The sequence below is a fragment of the Gopherus evgoodei genome, chromosome 7 (genome assembly GCF_007399415.2).
Source record: "Gopherus evgoodei ecotype Sinaloan lineage chromosome 7, rGopEvg1_v1.p, whole genome shotgun sequence".
Classification (NCBI taxonomy): domain Eukaryota; kingdom Metazoa; phylum Chordata; order Testudines; family Testudinidae; genus Gopherus; species Gopherus evgoodei.
This window is the reverse complement of record NC_044328.1, coordinates 110,485,943-110,504,785: the sequence shown is the minus strand read 5'-3', so window position 1 is coordinate 110,504,785 and position 18,843 is coordinate 110,485,943. Positions and strand designations below refer to the sequence as shown.

Here is an 18,843-nt window from a genome sequence, read left to right as displayed (position 1 = left end):
TGTAGTCCATGCGTGAGTTCGGGCAATCGAATCAGAGGCCTGCCAGAAGTTCGCTGTCACAGGGCACGATGGGAAATGCAGTCCTGGGTCTGTAAGAAGCGCGGCAAAACGCAAAGCACGCTGGGATAGGCAGAAGGGTGGCCCGCAAAGTTCCTGGTCCTTGCTGCGGCCCCCGCTTTCCTAACTGCTCCTCCGTGGAGCTACGGCCGTTAGAGGGCGCCCTCTTCGCAGCCCTCCGGGTCTCGAATACGGCTGTCAATCAGGCGCGGTGCAGGGCAGCCCGGGGTCCTTCTGGGAGCGGGGTGAGAGGTCGCCGTGTGGTGCGCCGGCTGCCGCTGGTTCAGGCGCTGGCGGGGACGGACGGGTCGCTGGCTGGGTCAGTCAGTCGCCGCGGGCCGGAGCTGCGGAGAGAGACCACCCCACCTCTCACCATGTCCTACTGCAGGGAAGAAGGTGCGTGGCGGGAGGGGAGGGGGTAAGGGCCTGCGGGGGGGGCGGTGAGAGGGGCCTGCTCTCGGGGCAGGTGGGCCCGGGCCGGCGGTGGTTTGGGGCTGCGGGCTAGTGGAGGGGCTGAGGGGAGAGAGCACGGGGGAGGGGGGGTCACAGCGTGGGGTAGCGGGCCCCCGGAGCTGCGTTCCCGCCAGCACATGGGGACAGGCGGCGCCGTGCGCAGCCATCAAGGGCAGTGCTGCTTCGTGCGCCATAATTAACGCGTGCAGTGCGGCTAGCCTCGGGGTTTACAAACCAGGAGCCTTTCCCCCCGCCCCTGTTTGCCTTCGGGTTTTTGAGCCTTTAGGGCTTGCTCGTGTCCCATTTTCGTGCTTTTTTTTTCCCTCTCAGTAATGACAATTAGGGGTGACTTTAATTAAAAATACAATTGACTCTCTTCATTCCAACAATTGCAGTGTTAAGAAATACATCCGATATCATGAGATTTGTGATAAAATAATGAGAGTTGACAAGTCACTCTGAAGCCAAGAGTTGAGTAGGTATCAAATAAGGATTAGGCACACATACAGGGCCGCTGGGAGCTGGTTTGGGCCCTGGTGAAAAAAAAATCCCCCCCCCCCCCAGCAAGGGTCCACTGGCTCAGGCCCTGGGCCCCCTTCATGACCTCCAGGCCCCGCTAATTTGTACCCGCTTTCTTCCCCCCCGTCAGCCCTGCACACATACTCATGGTAAAAATACCCAGTTATGTTAGAATGTAATAAATAAAACCCATGTACTATGCAGCACAAGCCATCTTATAGCAGGTGTTAAGTAAGAACCTACTCTCAGGGCTCATCATCAGGGTGCCTCGGGGCTTGGGTGAATTCTGAAGCATACCAACATTCTGCCTTCAGCACTTTAGGATTCACATCCCTCTAGTGCAGCATTGTCACACTGTGTAGATAAGACTTAATTGTCCACCATCTGGTTACCTTTGACCTTCCCGTGAAGGGCTGGTGCTGTCTGTGCTGGAGATGTAACACTGGGTTATATGACCACTCATTAAATTTAGCATGGTAATTTTTGTGTCTTGTAGCCAGATTGCACTGTGGTTGTGGTAGATCTCACTATCTGAGCTAGGTCAGTACTCAGATAGGAGAACAAGGAAAACCCCAAAGTTGCACAGGATGGTGTGTAAGACATACTGGGGACATGCCTGTTTGGCTCCACATTAACTTGGGTATCCTAGTATGGTGCTGCTGGGTACTGTGCTATATGAGGCATTACAGAGACCTGACCACCTATCATTAGGGTTGTGAACTTTCTACTTGCACAAAACTGAACACCCTAGCCCCACCCCTTCCCTGAGGCCCACTTCTGCTCAATATATTCCCCTCCTTTGGTGGTTTGCTCTCCCCCATCCTCACTTACTTTCACTGGGCTGGGGCAAGGGGTTAGGGTGCGGGGAGGGTAAGGGTTCTAACTGGGAGTGCAAGCTCCAAGGTGGGGCCAGAAATGGGGGGTTGAGGATGTGGGAGGGGGCTCTGGGCTGGGGCAGGAATTGAGGTGAGAGGGGATAAGGGCTGCAGCTGGGGGTATGGGCTCTGGGGTGGGGCTGCAGATGATGGGGTTGGGGTGCAGGAGGGGGGCTCCAAGCTGGGAGATGGGGCTGAGGGATTCGGAGTGCAGGCAGGGGCTGTGGGTTGAGGCAGGGAGTTGGGGTATGGGAGGGGGTGGGGCTGAGGATGAGGGTTCAGGGTGTGGGAAAGAGCTCTGGGTTGGGGGGTGTGAGCTCTGAGGTGGGTCTGGGGATGAGGTTTTTGGGATGCAGGAGGGGGCTCTGGGTTCGAGGGGCTTGGGACGCATGCTTACTTTGGGCGGCTCACAGTCAGGGGCACAGAGGGGGTTCTAAGGCAGGTTTCCTGCCTGTCCTGGCACCAAGGACCATGCTACCCCCCCAGAAGTGGCCAGCAGCAGGTTCGGCTTCGTGTGGCTCTTGCCCGCAGGCACCCCCCAGCTCCCACTGACCAGGAACCAATCAATGGGAGTGCAGCGCTGGTGCTCAGGGTGGGGGCAGTGTGTGGAGCCCCATGATACACATACACCCCTGCCTAGGAGCCAGCCCTGCTGTTGGCCACCCAGCTCTTAAGGCAGCACAGTAGTAAGGGTGGCAATATCACAACTTCCCTACAATAGCCAGATTTCACAGTCTGAGACATGTTTTTCATGGCCAGGAATTTGGTAGGACCCTATATATCATACCTACTGCTTTACTGCTAGTCACTAGGCCAGTAATCTTGTCATGGAAGGAAAGTAGGTTGTTTTGTCATTATTTTTTCTTGAAAAATCAATGCTGCCTATTCCTTATAACCCTGTTATCCTCTTGGCGCTTACAAATTGATTAATAATTTGTTTGAGTATTATTCATGGTGGCAAAGTTTGACAGAGTGGAGCGTTTGCAGTCATGCACTGTACAGTGTTTGAAATAGCAATTGTCATGCTTCACACATTTAACTGGTATATTTCAGACACATTAGTAAACGTTTCACCAAACCATGTACATCTTGGAATTTGTATGTGTCCGCTGATGGCAATAATGTTACTGATAGCCAGGAAAGCCTTAATTTCTAATCCCACCCTCCCTGTTGATTCACTGTGGTAGCTTCATGGAAATGTGAGACAGAAGGGAGACTATTGTATATCACCCTTTCTCTTCCCTCCCAAATGAAGGATTGTTTCCCAGTGAAGTTTCCAACACTCCTTTTGGGAGACTATTCTGCAGTCTCATAGACTTCAGTTAGAAAAATTTACTCTGAGAATCATCCTACATTTCCCCTAAACTTTTCATTACTCTAGTTCAGTGGTCCCCAACCTTTTTTGTCTGGCGGGCACCAGACGATGAACCACGGAGGACCATGGTGGCGGACGAGCATGCTCCGAATTGCTGCCAACAAGTGGCAATGTCAATAGGCAGTGGCGGCATTTTGGCAGCGACGCCTCTGGATGACGCTGCTTGTCAGTGGCATTTCGGCAGATGCTCGTCTGCCAGCCAGTATGTGGGCGCACTTAGACGCCCCGGCGGGCACCAGGACGCCCATGGGCACCACGTTGGGGACCCCTGCTCTAGTTGTATACCCTGGGACCATCATAGTGAGTTCTACCTTTGTAGTGTTTACACTCTTCAAATCTTATGCAGACTGTATTTTTTTATCCTTGGTAGTGTTCACAGCACTTCCTAATTTAATATGATCTGCAAATTTAATACGCTCTTTACTTGTTCATTTAGATCACTATTGAATCCATCCCTAATACAGACTGCCTCAATATCCCACTAGACACTTGTCTGGAATTCAACACATGTGCCATTAATCAGTACCCTTTGTTTGTGTCCCTTTAGCCAACTCTCAGTCCATTTGATGGTTTTGCTATCCAAGCCGGTTTTGAATTACTATAACTTTTCATCTTCCTTGATCTTCAGTGAAATGAGCTGTGACCTTGGTTACAAGTTAATAGCTGCCAGTTTCCTGTTTATCTAGATTGTAAACAGGATATATACAGAACTGCACCTGAGTTTTAGTTCTTATGGTAACTCAATTGCAAAAATAAATAAATTTTGACAAGTCACAGTCAAGACTGCCTAAAAGTGCTACCTGCCCTGTAGCAGATTACCTTACATGCATGCTAGACAGACACTTTTCCCCTGAAGAGCAGTAATTCTTCTAGGTCACCTTGACAGTAGCTATGCCTGCCAAGATAAGACTAATCACTTTGAATGCCTCAGGGCATAAGATAAACTCCTTCCTAACCCTTGCGGTGTCTCCCCCACATCAACCCCCAGCTCTAACTGTACAGCATTGTGCAACTCTACTCCAGTGATGTGCACCTTAATAAAATCTGCCTACAACTGATTAGATATATTATGGGGTTTTCTAGCTTCCTCTGTTGGAGGAGGAATATTGGACTACATGAATAAATGGTGTAATGTTGACATAGTTTCTTACTTATTGATTGGTCATTGTTTTTTCTATGCTAAACTTTAACTAGTGCTAGCTAGTTAATATTTTGAAAGACTATAAAAGAAGTTATCTGGTGTTTGATGTGTGGGAAAGATCAGTGGGAAGCTGGTTACTTTGCTTTTAAGTTATGTTGTATCTGCATATGTGGCGAGTGCAGAGGGAGGTTGCAGATGTTCTTAGCAAGCCAATGGTGCCTTATGGCTTTGACCTTTAAAGTTCACCTGAAATTAGCCAAACATTTGCCATTTTTAGCTGCCTTAGTATATCCTAGTGGAAATCCTGCCTATATGCATCAAGAGAATATGGTTTGGGTCCTGTCTTTACTGTCTAATGAGACACTAAAGTCCATTGCAGGGAAACTAAATTAATTCTTTGCATCTGTCTTCACGGCTGAGGATGTGGTGGAGATTCCCAAACCTGAGCCATTCTTTTTAGGTGACAAATCTGAGGAACTGTCCCAGATTGAGGTGTCTTTAAAGGAGGTTTTGGAACAAATTGATCAACTGAATAGTAATAAGTCACCAAGACCACATGGTATTCACCCAAGAGTTCTGAAGGAACTAAAATGTGAAATTGCAGAACTACTAACTGTGGTATGTAACCTGTCATTTAAATCAGCTTCTGTATCAGATGACTGGAGGATAGCTAATGTGATGCCAATTTTTAAAAAAGGCTCCGGAGGTGATCTCAGCAAGTACAGGCCAATAAACCTAACTTCAGTACTAGTAAAATTGGTTGAAACTATAGTAAAGAACAGAATTATCAGACACATAGATGAACACATTTTGTTGAGGGACGCATCAGCATGGTTTTTGTAAAGGGAAATCATGCCTCACCAATCTGCTAGAATTCTTGAGGGGGTCAATAAGCATGTGGAAAAGGGTGATCCATTGGATATAGTGTACTTAGATTTTCAGCGGCAAAGAGTCCAGTGGCACCTTATAGACTAACAGACATATTGGAGCATGAGCTTTTGTGGGTGAATACATCAGACGAAGTGTTAGTCTGTAAGGTGCCACAGGACACTCTGCTGCTTTTACAGTTCCAGACTAACACGGTTACCCCTCTGATACTTAGATTTTCAGAAAGCTTTTGACAAGGTTCCTCACCATAGGCTCTTAAGCAAAATAAGCTGCCATGAGATAAGAGGGAAGGTCCTCTCATGGATTAGTAACTGGTTAAAAAATAAGAAACAAAGGCTAAGAATAAATGGTCAGTTTTCAGAATGGACAGAGGTAAATAGTGGTGTCCCTGAGGGGTCTATACTAGGACCAGTACTGTTTAACATATAAATGATCTGGAAAAGGGTGTACACAGTGAGGTGGCAAAATTTGCTGATGATACAAAACTTCTCAAGGTAGTTAAGTCCCAGGCAGACTGTGAAGAGTTGTGAAGGGGTCTCACAAAACTGGATGACTGGGCAACAAAATGGCAGATGAAATTCAGTGTTAAAAAATGAAAAGTAATGCACCTTGGAAAACATAATCCCAACTACATATATAAAATGATGAGGTCTAAATTACCTAAGAAAGAAAGAGATCTTGGAGTCTTTGTGAATAATTCTCTGAAAACATTCACTCCATGTGCAGCGGCAGTCAAAAAAGCTGATAATGTTGGGAATCATTAGGAAAAGGATAGATAACAGGACAGAAAATATATTGCCTCTATATATGGTATGTCCACATCTTGAATACTGCATGCAGATGTGGTCATCCCATCTCAGAAAAGGTAACAGAAAGGGAAACAAAAATGATTAGGGGTATGGAACAGCTTCCATGCGAAGAGACAGTAATAAGACTGGGACTCTTTAGCTTAGAAAAGAGACGATTAAAGGGGGATATGATAGAGGTCTGTAAAATCATGACTGGTAGGAAGAAGGTAAATAAGGAAGTGCTGTTTTTTTATCAGAAAGGGTCCCTAATTTTTTATTGTGGTTCCTAGGTGTCACTGAAATACAAATAATAGTGAGTCCCAGAGTACTTTCTAACATCTATTCCATGAATCCTAGCAGTTGACTCTGAAGCTCTGATAGATGGACACCTATAGTAGCCATGAATCCCTTCAATGAGGACCCCTCTCATCTCCCCTGGCATCAAGTTCTATTGCCTAACTGTTCTTATAAAGATGTGAATATTTTTCCTAAATTACCCTGCTGTATCTTAAGCTCATTATGTCTTGCTCTGTCCTTGTTGATTAATTAGGATAATTGATCCCTGTCCTCTTCATACCATCTTTTATGTATTTGTAGACAGTTATCCTGTCTCGCCTCAGTCATCTTTTTTTCTAGACTGAACATAGCCTGATTCTCTTAACCTCTCCTTTTAGGTCTTATTTTCCAAATCTTTTTTGTCATTTTTAGCGGCTCTCCTCTGAACGCTCTCCAATTTGTATTTTTTAAAATGTGATGCCCAAAACCAAACACTGCTCCAATTGAAGCCTAAACAGGGCCAAATAGATCAGACTCATTAGCTCTTAAAATGAATGCATCTGTTTATATGCAGAACAGTTCAAAAGCTTGTACTGTGTAGCGGCTTTGTAAATGGCTTGTTTTGTCTCAGCTTAATCCTTTTTCTGAACTCTTGCTTTTTGTCTTTCCTTAGGAAAAGACAGAATTATATTCGTGACCAAAGAGGACCATGAGACGCCAAGCAGTGCAGAACTGGTAGCAGATGACCCCAATGACCCTTATGAAGACCAAGGTCAGTAACATTTGGTAAGAGAATGGTAAGACATATATGTAACAATCTAATCTATTTGTGTGGCTCCCATTCAAATTAGTGGAGTAGGTCCTCAGAGAATCTCTAAAAGCTAGGTCAGTCTTTTTTCTAAGGCAGTACCATTAAGCTTGCTCTTAATTTTACTTTAACTTCCTTTTTATTTTTAAACTGAGACATAATCCTTGTCTGTAGGTGTGACATTCCCCTTTGGTGTTATCTGGACCGTTGATTTGGTAGGTCACTCCAATCCTTGACTCTGGGAGCCAACCTTACCCTGCTGTGCTGTGAGAACCTCCACTCCTGGGCTGTTCACACACAGCAGCTGGTATATAAGCTGCTCCTTGGATTGTGCAACCAAATGACACTAGCCAATATCTCTGGCCCCAGACACAACCCTAGGAACCTCTGTCTTGCAGTGTCCAGTTATGCCTGCTGGATGCTGCAAGCTTATATGAGTTCGTCAGTTTAACAAATCCACTGATATGCACCAGGCCTGTTATCCCAAGGGGAGTCTCTGACATGCTCCAAACCAAACACACTGCTTCAGGAATAAACAAATTTATTAACTACAAAGATAGATTTTAAATAATAGGCAAAAAGTCAGAGTGGTTACCAAAATGAAATAAAACATTAGCACGCAGTCTAACAGGGTTGAGAGTTTAGACTGGGCAACATCTAGATTAACCAGTTTTTCTCACCCCACTGGATATTGCAGTCCTTAATATACAGGTTTGTTCCTTAAACCCGGGCCACTCTCCTCTATTGGAGTCTTGTCTTCTTCTCGGTGTCTTAGTTGCTGGCAGTGAAGGTGGGAGCAGGAGAAGGGCCCAGTATGTGTCCACTCTGTCTTAGGGAGCACAAGTCCAGGTATGTCTGGGAGGCATTGCTGAGTCTCTCCAAGAAAGACTGAGCAATTCCCCTGGTGTGACCTCATGCAGGTGAGTCATTGCATTGTAGTTCCCTTGCTGGACAATGGCTGTTGATGATTGCTCGACACCCCACCCGGGTGTTGGTTACTTTCCTTGCTGTTGCCTCTGGAGAGCTGATACTTGGCTGATTCCTCAACTTACATCATGTTTTAGTGACTACCGTACAACACAATTCTCATAACTTCATATGCATTAATGATACACATATATGGATAGAGAAATGACTTTCAGCAGATCATAACTTTTCCCCTGATACCTTACAAGGCATGCTTTAAATGCAAGATCGCGATTATATGAAAACGAGGAACAGGGGGTTACAGTACGCTCGCCCAAGGTATAGAATGTCACAGTATGACCATAGTTTATTTGCCATTTTGGCAAACAATCAACAAACTTTCAGTAATTCTACAATTTAATTCTTTCTTAGAAATCAGAGACAGACCTGTTCAAAACGTGATTAACTAAGAAGGGGAGTTAACACAGTTTAATTCTATACAGTAGCTTAGTATTTCTCTAATGTCTTTATTCTGCATGGTTTTCTAATGGTCCCACCTTCAGCCTCAACTACTTCAGTCCCTATCCAGTCCTTCAAAATATTTAATTCTGCAGTCTATCACACAGAGCAGTTTGTTGCAGTAGTAGTCTGAGATTTTTCAGAAATCCCAGTTAGTGTGAAAGTGACTTACACTCATGACCTTGTCATGTTCTGTACCCAGTAACCCATTTCGACAAGTCTAAAACTATTTTCCTCTTCCTGTCACATAATGACAACTCTAAAGGGATTCAATTGTCACTAATGCCTTAAGAGGCAAGTAACTTAACATTTGCAGTTTGGAACTGAAGTTTGCCAAAATATCATGCAAGATAAACCAGTACTGATGCTAAACACTTCACATCTGCAAGTGAACAAATTTAAGAACTATCTGCTTTTACTATGGCTATTTATTATCTTTTTGTGAGACAGAATAACAAGGAATTAAGCGTTGTAAAATCGTGGTTGCCTTCGGCAAGTAATCTTTTTTTCTTAAAATCGGCGAGTAAAATATCTTAGTTTATAGTCATGGTAAAATCTGAGTGGATAGATTTTGACCCAGGCTAATAAATGTCCATGAAAATTTAAGACTGGATTTGGGATTTATTGGATTGCTTTTATGTTCACCAGGCACAAAAGGCAACTGTTTGAAATACGAGGAACTAAATGGAAACAATCTCATTTTTAGAGCTGCTGAGATTCACAGCTCCTGTTGAAATAAATTGAAACTGTGGACACTCAAGCAATTCTGAAAACTGCTCGCTTTTATTTGGGTGCATAAATTCAGGTATTGCAGTTTTAAATTTGGCTGTAGCATCTACTTCAGTTTGCATGAATTGAGGCATACTAAGTCTCAAGTCTTGTTGCCTCCAACTTTGACTGAAGTTGAGTAAGTTGTTTCTTTTTCCAGTTGAAAATCTGTTAAACATACAATAGTTAGCAGAAACTCTGCCCCAGCATTGTAATCTCTAGGGGGCAGTATTCATGCATCATTTAGCACCCAGAAAAGGATATTGGTGATGCTACATTAAACAAACAGACAGCCAGTACACAGTCTAATTTGAACCATCTTGTCCTGTATAGTTAAACTCTTTTTTTTTATTTTTGTACATAGATTTGTGCTAAAATGAGCATTTCTCACCTACCTGCACAGATTCTGAGCCTGTTTACATCATTATTCAGAGTGAACAGTTGTATCTGACCACATCCTCACCTTGGATTCTTTGACCTTTGTAATAATCTAAATGAAAATTGGGACAAGGGATTAGAGAAATCTTTCATGACTTTAGATGACACATGTATGTCAGGTGAACAGATTTCTTTCAGGCAGAACAGTAACTTATCAGACTCCTTCCCATGGCATGCTTGATTCAAAGTAAAAAATGTCTCTTGAAGCTTAGGACAGTGTGGTGAAAGGTGCTCTGTACCCTATTCTCTTGGCTATCAGTGAGTTCAGCCACTCAGAAGGCTGCTAGAATCTATGAAGTGAAGAGCAATGCCTCAGAATATCGCAATAAGGATGTGATAGCATATGTATGTTAGAAGAATATTTAACCCTGGTGTGTGCAGTTGTTTAACCGAAGACATTATTAGTGTTAGCCCAATATATGGGAATTTAAGACAGTGTTGTGTAGGCTGAGAGAACAGCCCATGTGGAACTTCTTGTGAAAGCTAGTAATAAAAGATGATTAAACATAACTTCACAGTAGCAAATAAGTAGAAACAGACATTCTTACACAGTACTTGATGATATACCTCGGATATGGTGCTCAAAATAAGTTTAATTGGTTTTCTCAATATATGGGACTGGCAGGCTTGGTGTGATTGAGATTAACCTTACACCCTTTCTGAGATGAAAAGTAGTAGCTTGTTCCCCCCCCCCCTTAAACTTTCCATTGTGTGTGTCTTATTTCAGAAAGATGTGTAGAAGCTAAAGTTTAGTGTCTGTCAGGAGTTCCTTTACCCCTCGTATTTTCAGTCAAGATGTGTTATTGGCTAAGAGCCAATGCTCAAACAGCAGTTTTGTTTTCACCAATCTGCACAATAAGATTTGTCAGCATCTCCATTTTGAAATCAGTGCATCAGATTCTAAAGATTTCAGGTAGAATCTGGTACTGGCCATGAAATCCAAACTGTATTTGCACCTGTTTTCTTCTCAATTTATGTCTGTAGATACAACTTCCTGACTATATACAGTGGAAAATAGAGCCCACAATATCTACAGATAATCAGTTCTGTAGTAAGTTGACCCTTCTATTAAAAGCATTTTCTGAGAGAAGTTTATCTGATCAGCCAGTTATTGTACTCTGTGGAAAAAACAATGAAGAAACATATTATTTAAATGATGTCTCAAACATTTTAGAAAAAGCCATTTTCTCTTATAGTGTTAATAGCCTGTGATGGGTGATCTTTTTCATTGGTCAATATGATGGTGGTAAGATCCCAACTCCTTTCTGCTTGGCCTGTCTCTCTTCTTCAAAACTAGACTGCCGAAAATAAAGATCCCACCACAACCTCACATCTGGAGAACATAAGCCCTAGGAGATGTTATAATGCATTTTAACAGTTCATAGAATGAAAAATCACCTTACGTGGTGTGCAACTGAACAAAAAAGACTGCTGCTTATATTGGCAAGTTCTAACATTCATGCAGTCTTGGGTTTATAGGAAGTTGCTTCAAATCTTAGAATATCTCCCATTATCATTGTAAAGACAGTGTGTTGGAATTTTTTAAAAGTATCACTTCTGTTCTGAACTGGAAGTCATGTCTTCAACAAGGAGGGCTTCTCTAGTAATGGATTGTGTGAATGTAAACTTAACTCTTTGGAAATGATCCACAACAGTTCATGATATTTTGACTTATATTAATAATTATGGTCGAGCAAGCCAGTCAGGTTTGCTGTATTGTCAGTGCCAGATCAAAAGAGGGAAGAAAAGGATCTGTTGGCATTGGTGTGACGCAGATACAAGTGATTCGAACATGAACTCTGCGCATAGTTCTTCTCTTGGGACCTGTAAGGACAAGTTGCTTTGTTATTCTTTCATGGCAGTGGTTGCATAAATGAAGTTAGTATGTCATAGAATCTAGTTCCTTTCCCAGTTGGACAGTCTGGGCAGAATTCGAAGGTGGCCAAGACAACTCATCTGGAAGGCTAGTGAAATGCCATGTTTATGTTGGATATGGAAGGGCTTTGGTGGGAGGGAGATATGTGTCCTCTCACAAAGCAGTAATTCCAGCACTTTAGACCACCAGATAGCTGTACTCTGGATTTAAATCCCCAGTTTGGCCTGTCCAGGCCTACTATGGATGGGGGAGGAGAGAGAAAAGGCTAGAAGCTAGTTGTGTTGGGGAAATCTTGCAATGAAAAGGACATCTTATTTCTGTCCTTTCCATTAGAAAGGTTATGATCCAACGTGAAGATGGTTTTTGCATTAAATACTGTACGTGAGTTGCTGCCACAATTTAAGGGTTTTCTCAAAGTTTCTCACTTCAGCTCTCCAAAGCTACAACACAGCAAATCAAAAAACGATAAACAATTCACGTATCACAGATTGCAGTTGTATCTGAAGGGAGGGAAATCAATGGAGGGGAAAGACATGGGCAAAACATTTTGAAGCATTGTAGGGCAGAAGCTCTAGTTTATTGTGTGATTTTTATTTAAAAGAAAATTGGAAAAGTTTGTAGCCATTCATAAATATGTACAAAACGTAAATGTTAAGTGTCTTTATCAAATATACAGGATGTGCCAAACTAATATTCACTTCTTGCATTCTGGGTATTTTAAATTTGTCGATTTCAGTGCCAGAAGGGACCATTGTGATCATACAGGCTCACCTCTGTATAATACAGGCCATAGAACTTCCTCAATATAATTCCTAGAGTATATCTTTTAGACAAACATCTAATATTAATTTTAAAATTGCCAGTGATGGAGAATCAACCATGACCCTTGGTAAATTGTTCCAAGGTTAATTATACTCACTGTTGAAAATGTATGCCTTATTTCCAGTCTGAGTTTTTGTCTACCTTCAACTTCTGGCCATTGGATCATGTTATATGTTTGCAAGATTGAAGTACCCATTATCAAATATTTGTTCCCCACGTAATAGTTATAAGCTATAATCAGGTCACTCCATGACCTTCTCTGTGTTAAGTTAAATAAATTGAGTTCCTTTAGTCTGTCACTATAAGGTGTGTTTTCTAATTCTTTAATTATTCTCATGGCTCTTCTTTGAACCCTCTCGAGTTTATCAACACCCTTTTTGAACTATGGACACCAAAACTGAACACAGTATTCCAGCAGAGGTCACATCAGTGCCAAATACAGAGGTAAAATAATCCTCTTCTGCTCAAAATTCCCCCATTAATGCATCCAAGAATCGTATTAGCCCTCTTAGCCATTGGATCGCATTGGAAGCGCAGGTGCGGTGACTCTGTCACAACCCCCAAAACTTTTTCAGAGTCACTGCTTCCCAGGATAGAGTCCCCCATCATGTAAGTGTGGCCTACATTCTTTGTTCCTAGATATATACTTAGCTGTATTAAGATGCATATTGTTTGCTTGCGTCCAGATTACCAAGTGATCCCATTCGCTCTGTATCAGTGACCTGTCCTCTTCAGCATGTACCATTCCCCCGATTATTGTGTCATCTGCAAAGTCTGTCAGTGATGATTTTATAATTTCTTCCAGGTCAGTGATAAAAATGTTCAATAGCCAACAACCAATCGTTGTGGGACCGCACTAGAAACACATCTGCTGGATAATGATTCCCAGTTTGCAGTTCGAGGCCTGTCAGTTAGCCAGTTTTTAATCCATTTAATGGGTGCCAGGTTCATTTTATATCAGTCACATTTCTTAATCAAAATGTCATGCAGTACCAAGTCAAGTGCCTTAAAAAAGCGAACAGAATGTTGGGAATCATTAGGAAAGGGGTAGATAATAAGACAGAAAATATCATATTGCCTCTATATTAATCCATGGTACACTCATATCTTGAATACTGCATGCAGATGTGGTTTCCCCATCTCAAAAAAGATATACTGGAATTGGGAAAGGTTCAGAAAAGAGCAACAAAAATGATTAGGGTATAGAATGGCTGTTGTATGAGGAGACATTAATAAGACTGACTTTTCAGCTTGGAAAAGAGACGACTAAGGGAGGATGTGATAGAGATCTATAAAATCATGACTGGTGTGGAGAAAGTACGTAAGTGGTGTTTACTCCTTCTCATAACACAAGAACTAGGGGCCACCAAATGAAATTTATAGGCAGCAGGTTTAAAACAAACAAAAGGAAGTATTTTTTCACACAACGCTCAGTTAAACTGTGGAACTCCAGAGAATGTTTGCCAGAGGATGTTGTGAAGGCCGAGACTATAACAGGGTTCAAAAAAGAACTAGATAAATTCATGGAGGATAGATTCATCAATGGCTATTAGCCATGCAGGGATGGTGTCCCTAGCCTCTGTTTGCCAGAAGCTGGAAATGGGCAACGGGATGGATCACTTGATGATTACCTGTTCTGTTCATTCCCTCTGGGGCGCCTGGCATTGGCCACTGTCGGAAGACAGGATACTGGTCTGACCTTTGGTCTGACCCCATATGGCCGTTCTTATAACACCGTTGGATGATTTAAAAAAGTTAATGCCCAGCAGAATGCCACTTAAAAGCATTAATAAAGGAAAGACTTTAGAGATGCAGTAGGTAATAGATATACAAGCTCACAGGGATAGCTCAGTGGTTTGAGCATTGGCCTGCTAAACCCAGGTTGTGAGTTCAATCCTTGAGGGAGCCATTTGGGGATTGGTTCTGCTTTGAGCAGGGGATTGGACAGATGATCTCTTAAGATCTCTTCCAACCCTAATAATCTATGTATCTACATTACGAGCCAATTACAACAAAAGTCAATATTCCAAGAATTAATCTGTACCGTTAAAGGGAGTCCTAATGCAGATCTCTGATACAACCTAATTATAGGCACTTAAGTAGGTTAGAGAAGACAAAACAAGTATTGCCATAAGTACAGACATTTTTATTTGTGGCTGTGATATTATCAATTTCCGTTAGCTAAGAGGGTTTAGGTTGGATGAGCTCTGCAACTAATTGCCAGCCTAAGTCCTGGATCTATTATGATGCAAATTGAGTGGTCTTCGAGTGAGCCTCAACTAGTACTTAACAGTAGGTCTGGATTAGAGGATCAATTTCCTGCAGACTACCTCCAGAAGAAAAAGTGCAACTTTCTATTAGTTCAGAGATTTAAAAAAAAAAAAAAAAAAGCCAATATACTATATCACTTTTAGTGTAGGGAGACTCTTCTGTGCCTCTGGTCCACAAGGAACAAAACTCTTATTCTCGTTCAGCTTTCTTTTAAAATGTGGTTTCTGTGTAGTTGGTATTTAGAAGCTTGTGTCTTCTTAATGGTGAAATTAGTGGAGTTATACCTATTTTTCTACTTCTACACTATCCCAGGAGTATGTGCCAAAGATTCATGTGTGGAAAGTCATAATTTACAATTGAAGTTTGTGTTACCATGCAGTCTTGAGTTTTAAAACTAATAATTTCTATTTCAGATTGAAGATTGTATGACAAGGAATTTTATTATTGCAATGCCCTGATCAGGCTAATTTCAGAAAACTTTCTATGTTCTTAAAATATTTGAGACACAACGAGTCATTTTAATAGCTGATATTCCGTAATGTCCCTCAGTGACTTCAAATTCTAGTTTGGTCTATTTACAAAGCAAAATCATATTTCTTTTACACTGCAAGATCAACCTACATTTCTTCTGCTTTATATCATCCCTAGCAATAGAGAGTCTGCAATAGGCTATCCACTTTTTTTATGACCTCCTGCTTGCTTCTCCCCTCCTCCCCAGCTTGGATCTCAGCCATGGTTTGCCAGAGATGATGGACTGTACTAGCTACATCTTATCCATGAAAGAGGTTTTGTCCAGCGGGATAAGTGACAATTCTGTGAGCGTATCCAAAAGATCTATGCATGACAATGTCCCAGTCTTTGGGTAGTAAATAGCACTTCCAACACAGAAATGGTACGAAGGGGGCTGTGCAGTTTACTACTAGGCTTGGTGTAAAGCAGATAGTCAGAATTCAGTGCCTTCTGGAGTGCTGAACCAAACCCACTTTGCTTCAGTTGTAAATGCTGTTTTCTTCTGACCTGATCTGGTTGAATGGAAGTAAACTACAGAGACTCACAAGACTCTTGAGCAAAAAATAGTAAACATTTTAAGTGTGTATACTACAATGAGTGCTTAGCTATTGTTTTTCCTACTTTGTTCATTTTTGTTTTTTTAAAAATAAAACATGAATTGTGATCCCCAAGCACTTGGGGTAACATAACTAGTAGGCCCAGTGCAGATAGAATCTTTGGAGATTTTAGATGTTAAAGGCCACTGCTTTACCAAATTTCAAGCCCCTGCTACAAACATGGGGTCACTAGAGTTTTTAAAGAAAGTCACCTAAATTTTTTAACATGGGCAAAACATCTTTTCCTAGCCTTGTTCTCAGCAATGGCCGAAGCTTTATGGCTTAAATTTTCAAAAAATAAATCTGACTGAGGCAGACGCTCATCAAGGAAAATTTCAGTCCAAACAGTTAAACTTTGGCAACATAATAAGCGACTGAAAACAGGGTCTTGTAGTGGTAAGTATCAGGCAACCTTAAGTTATCCTCTTGGGGGATGAAGGCTAAGTAGCACAACCTATAATAACATCATCAATTCACTTTATTTTTTTACAAGCTTACATTTCTTGATCTTGTTAAGCTGTTTAACTAACTTCTTGCCTTCATGGTTTCTGTTTTCATTCCTAGAATAGATCCAGATATTTTTTTCCTGTGATGTTGTCATTGTGTCCTCTTTTCCATCTGTACATTGTCTTCTCTGTTTCCTTCCCTATGATTTCTTTATTTTCCCAAAGACTGAACGAGGCTATTAACTAACCTCTCCTCTTTCCCTTTCTCAGCAGTGAGTGATACGGGTCAGAGTTGAGGCAGATTGGCTAGGCAATAAAGGGTGGCTTGCACTGCCACTATTGATGCTGTACTGGTTTTGTGCATGTAATAAAGAACCTCAGACTTCAATGCTGTCACCCAGTACATTTCATAAAACAAAATTCACCTAAAAACCAAGACGACAACCCATAGGACACCTAATTTTTATTCTGTCTTTGTCTTTTTGTTCAGGATTGATATTGCCTAATGGAGATATCAATTGGAATTGCCCATGCCTTGGTGGAATGGCTAGTGGTCCCTGTGGGGAACAATTCAAATCGGCCTTTTCCTGTTTCCACTATAGCACAGAAGAAATAAAAGGATCGGACTGTGTGGACCAGTTCCGTGCCATGCAGGAGTGCATGCAGAAGTATCCAGACCTTTACCCTCAAGAAGATGATGAAGAGAGAGAAAATCAGAGCAAAGATTTGGAAACTACTCCTGCAGAGGCTGTGGTAGCCAAAGAGGAGAAGGGATCTAGCTAATGAAGATGCATGGAGGCTTTGTCTCTACTCCTTAAAAATCAGAGACATGAACGTTTTGAAAAGTGTCTGTCTTTTGAGTCTTCAAGAAGTGTTTCACCTTTAATGTTCTATACGCTGTATTGTATGAAATAAGTTATTACAGGAGCAGAGACCTCAGCCCTGTGGTCTTGCAAGTAAACACTGCAGAAAGAGCAAGTATATATGTAGGTACTGTGTAAACTGTTAGTGGGTACAGCCACTGCTTTAAAATCAATTTTCTCCAGTTCTCAGTTTGCAGATTGGGTTGAATAATGTCTTAAAGTATAAAACATACTTTTTTCAACCAAAAAGTTCCATTAGCCAGCGTGTCCGGTCTATATCCATTTCAGTTCATTCTGATCAGTAGTTGTTCCTTTTCAATGTGTTCTGTGCTGTTGATAGGAAAAGCATTTTGTGGAATTTCTTAAAGCTTCTCTGCTAGAGAATAGCCCTTAAAGTTGGAAAGGAGCTAAGCTTAGAAGTTCCAAACTCCATAATTTCAAATGGCACTAAAAGGTATTGGCTGCATATACTACTGATTCCAGGTAAAGATTTCCTGAAAACTAAAGTTAAAATGTGTGGCTTTTTTAATTTTGTGAATTGAATATGGCTTTTGCCTTTTGAAAATGGTGGTGTGTTGAGCAGTTTTTGATAAAACTATCAAGTGAATGGGAAGAATGCTGATCACTGTGTTCCTTTTTTCTGAAAGCCCTGCTTTTGGGGTCCTTCTGTTAGTGCCTGTTCCTTCTGTATAGACAAGTTCTAACAATATACCATTGACAATAAATTGAAATGTTACCTGGAGTAACACCCTCAGAGCAGATACTGTGACTTGAGCACATATTAAAAAAGTAAAATCTTCTTACCTTGCTTAGAAGCCTGTCTCGTTTGTTTGTTTGTTTGAATTAGTAATGCTTGGATTGAAAGTAAAGCATGACATTCTCTTATATTGTAAAGAGATTTTGAACTCATCTGAAATTTCTCTTAGATTAAAGTAGTAACTTTTATATTTACCAGGTGTATGGCTTATTCCTCCTTTCTCTGAGAAGCATGAGCAATGAAAGCAGCTCCTCAGGCTAGAGTGGGATGGTTACAGGACACATCTCAGAAGTCCATCGTGGCTATGAGGCAACAGGGACCTCTTGCCATAATCCATGAATCATGTCAAGTTAAGTGTATGTAAAATGAAAGAGATGATCTGCTTTACACTTGTATATGGACAGTCTAATATAAAAATAACATTGGATTACAACTTGCAGGTCAAAGGGATAATACATATACCATCCTCTTCACTAGCAAAAAGGCATGATAGTCAGTGTGATACTGAAGCCTTGGGTAAGATTCCTTTCATAATATGTAAGTACCATCTGTAACTTGCCTTCACACTCATTAATCAGTTGTTACCTAAATATAGGAAAGTACATTTTACAATAGCATTAATTCGCTCCAGCAGGTGTGATAATATTTAGATACTTGCCTCCCTTGGTGGCTTAAAACCTTTGGCTTCATCACTCAACACTGCCCTATATCAATACTTCGGTTTAGTGTTACTTTCTTAAGTTATTTCAGTGTAAATGGACCTGTTTGTTCTCTTCTGCTAGCCTCTAAAGTACTGTTTGCACTCTTTGAATTTCAGTAGTAGTTGAATCTTCATCCAGGATTAGGCAGTTGGCAATAACTCAGTCCTAGGGGGATGGATAGCAAGTACTC

The 18,843-nt window shown here is 41.6% G+C and overlaps 1 protein-coding gene across 1 annotated transcript; it reads left to right on the top strand.

Annotated features, from left to right (window-relative positions):
- Positions 1–129: 129 nt before the first annotated feature.
- On the top strand, positions 130–18,010 carry CHCHD4 (coiled-coil-helix-coiled-coil-helix domain containing 4). The gene is made up of 3 exons (XM_030570138.1): positions 130–453; positions 7,046–7,144; positions 16,823–18,010. Exons 1-3 carry the CDS (start codon positions 432–434, stop codon positions 17,113–17,115), a joined length of 414 nt encoding a protein of 137 aa, XP_030425998.1. The 5' UTR covers positions 130–431; the 3' UTR covers positions 17,116–18,010.
- Positions 18,011–18,843: the final 833 nt, after the last annotated feature.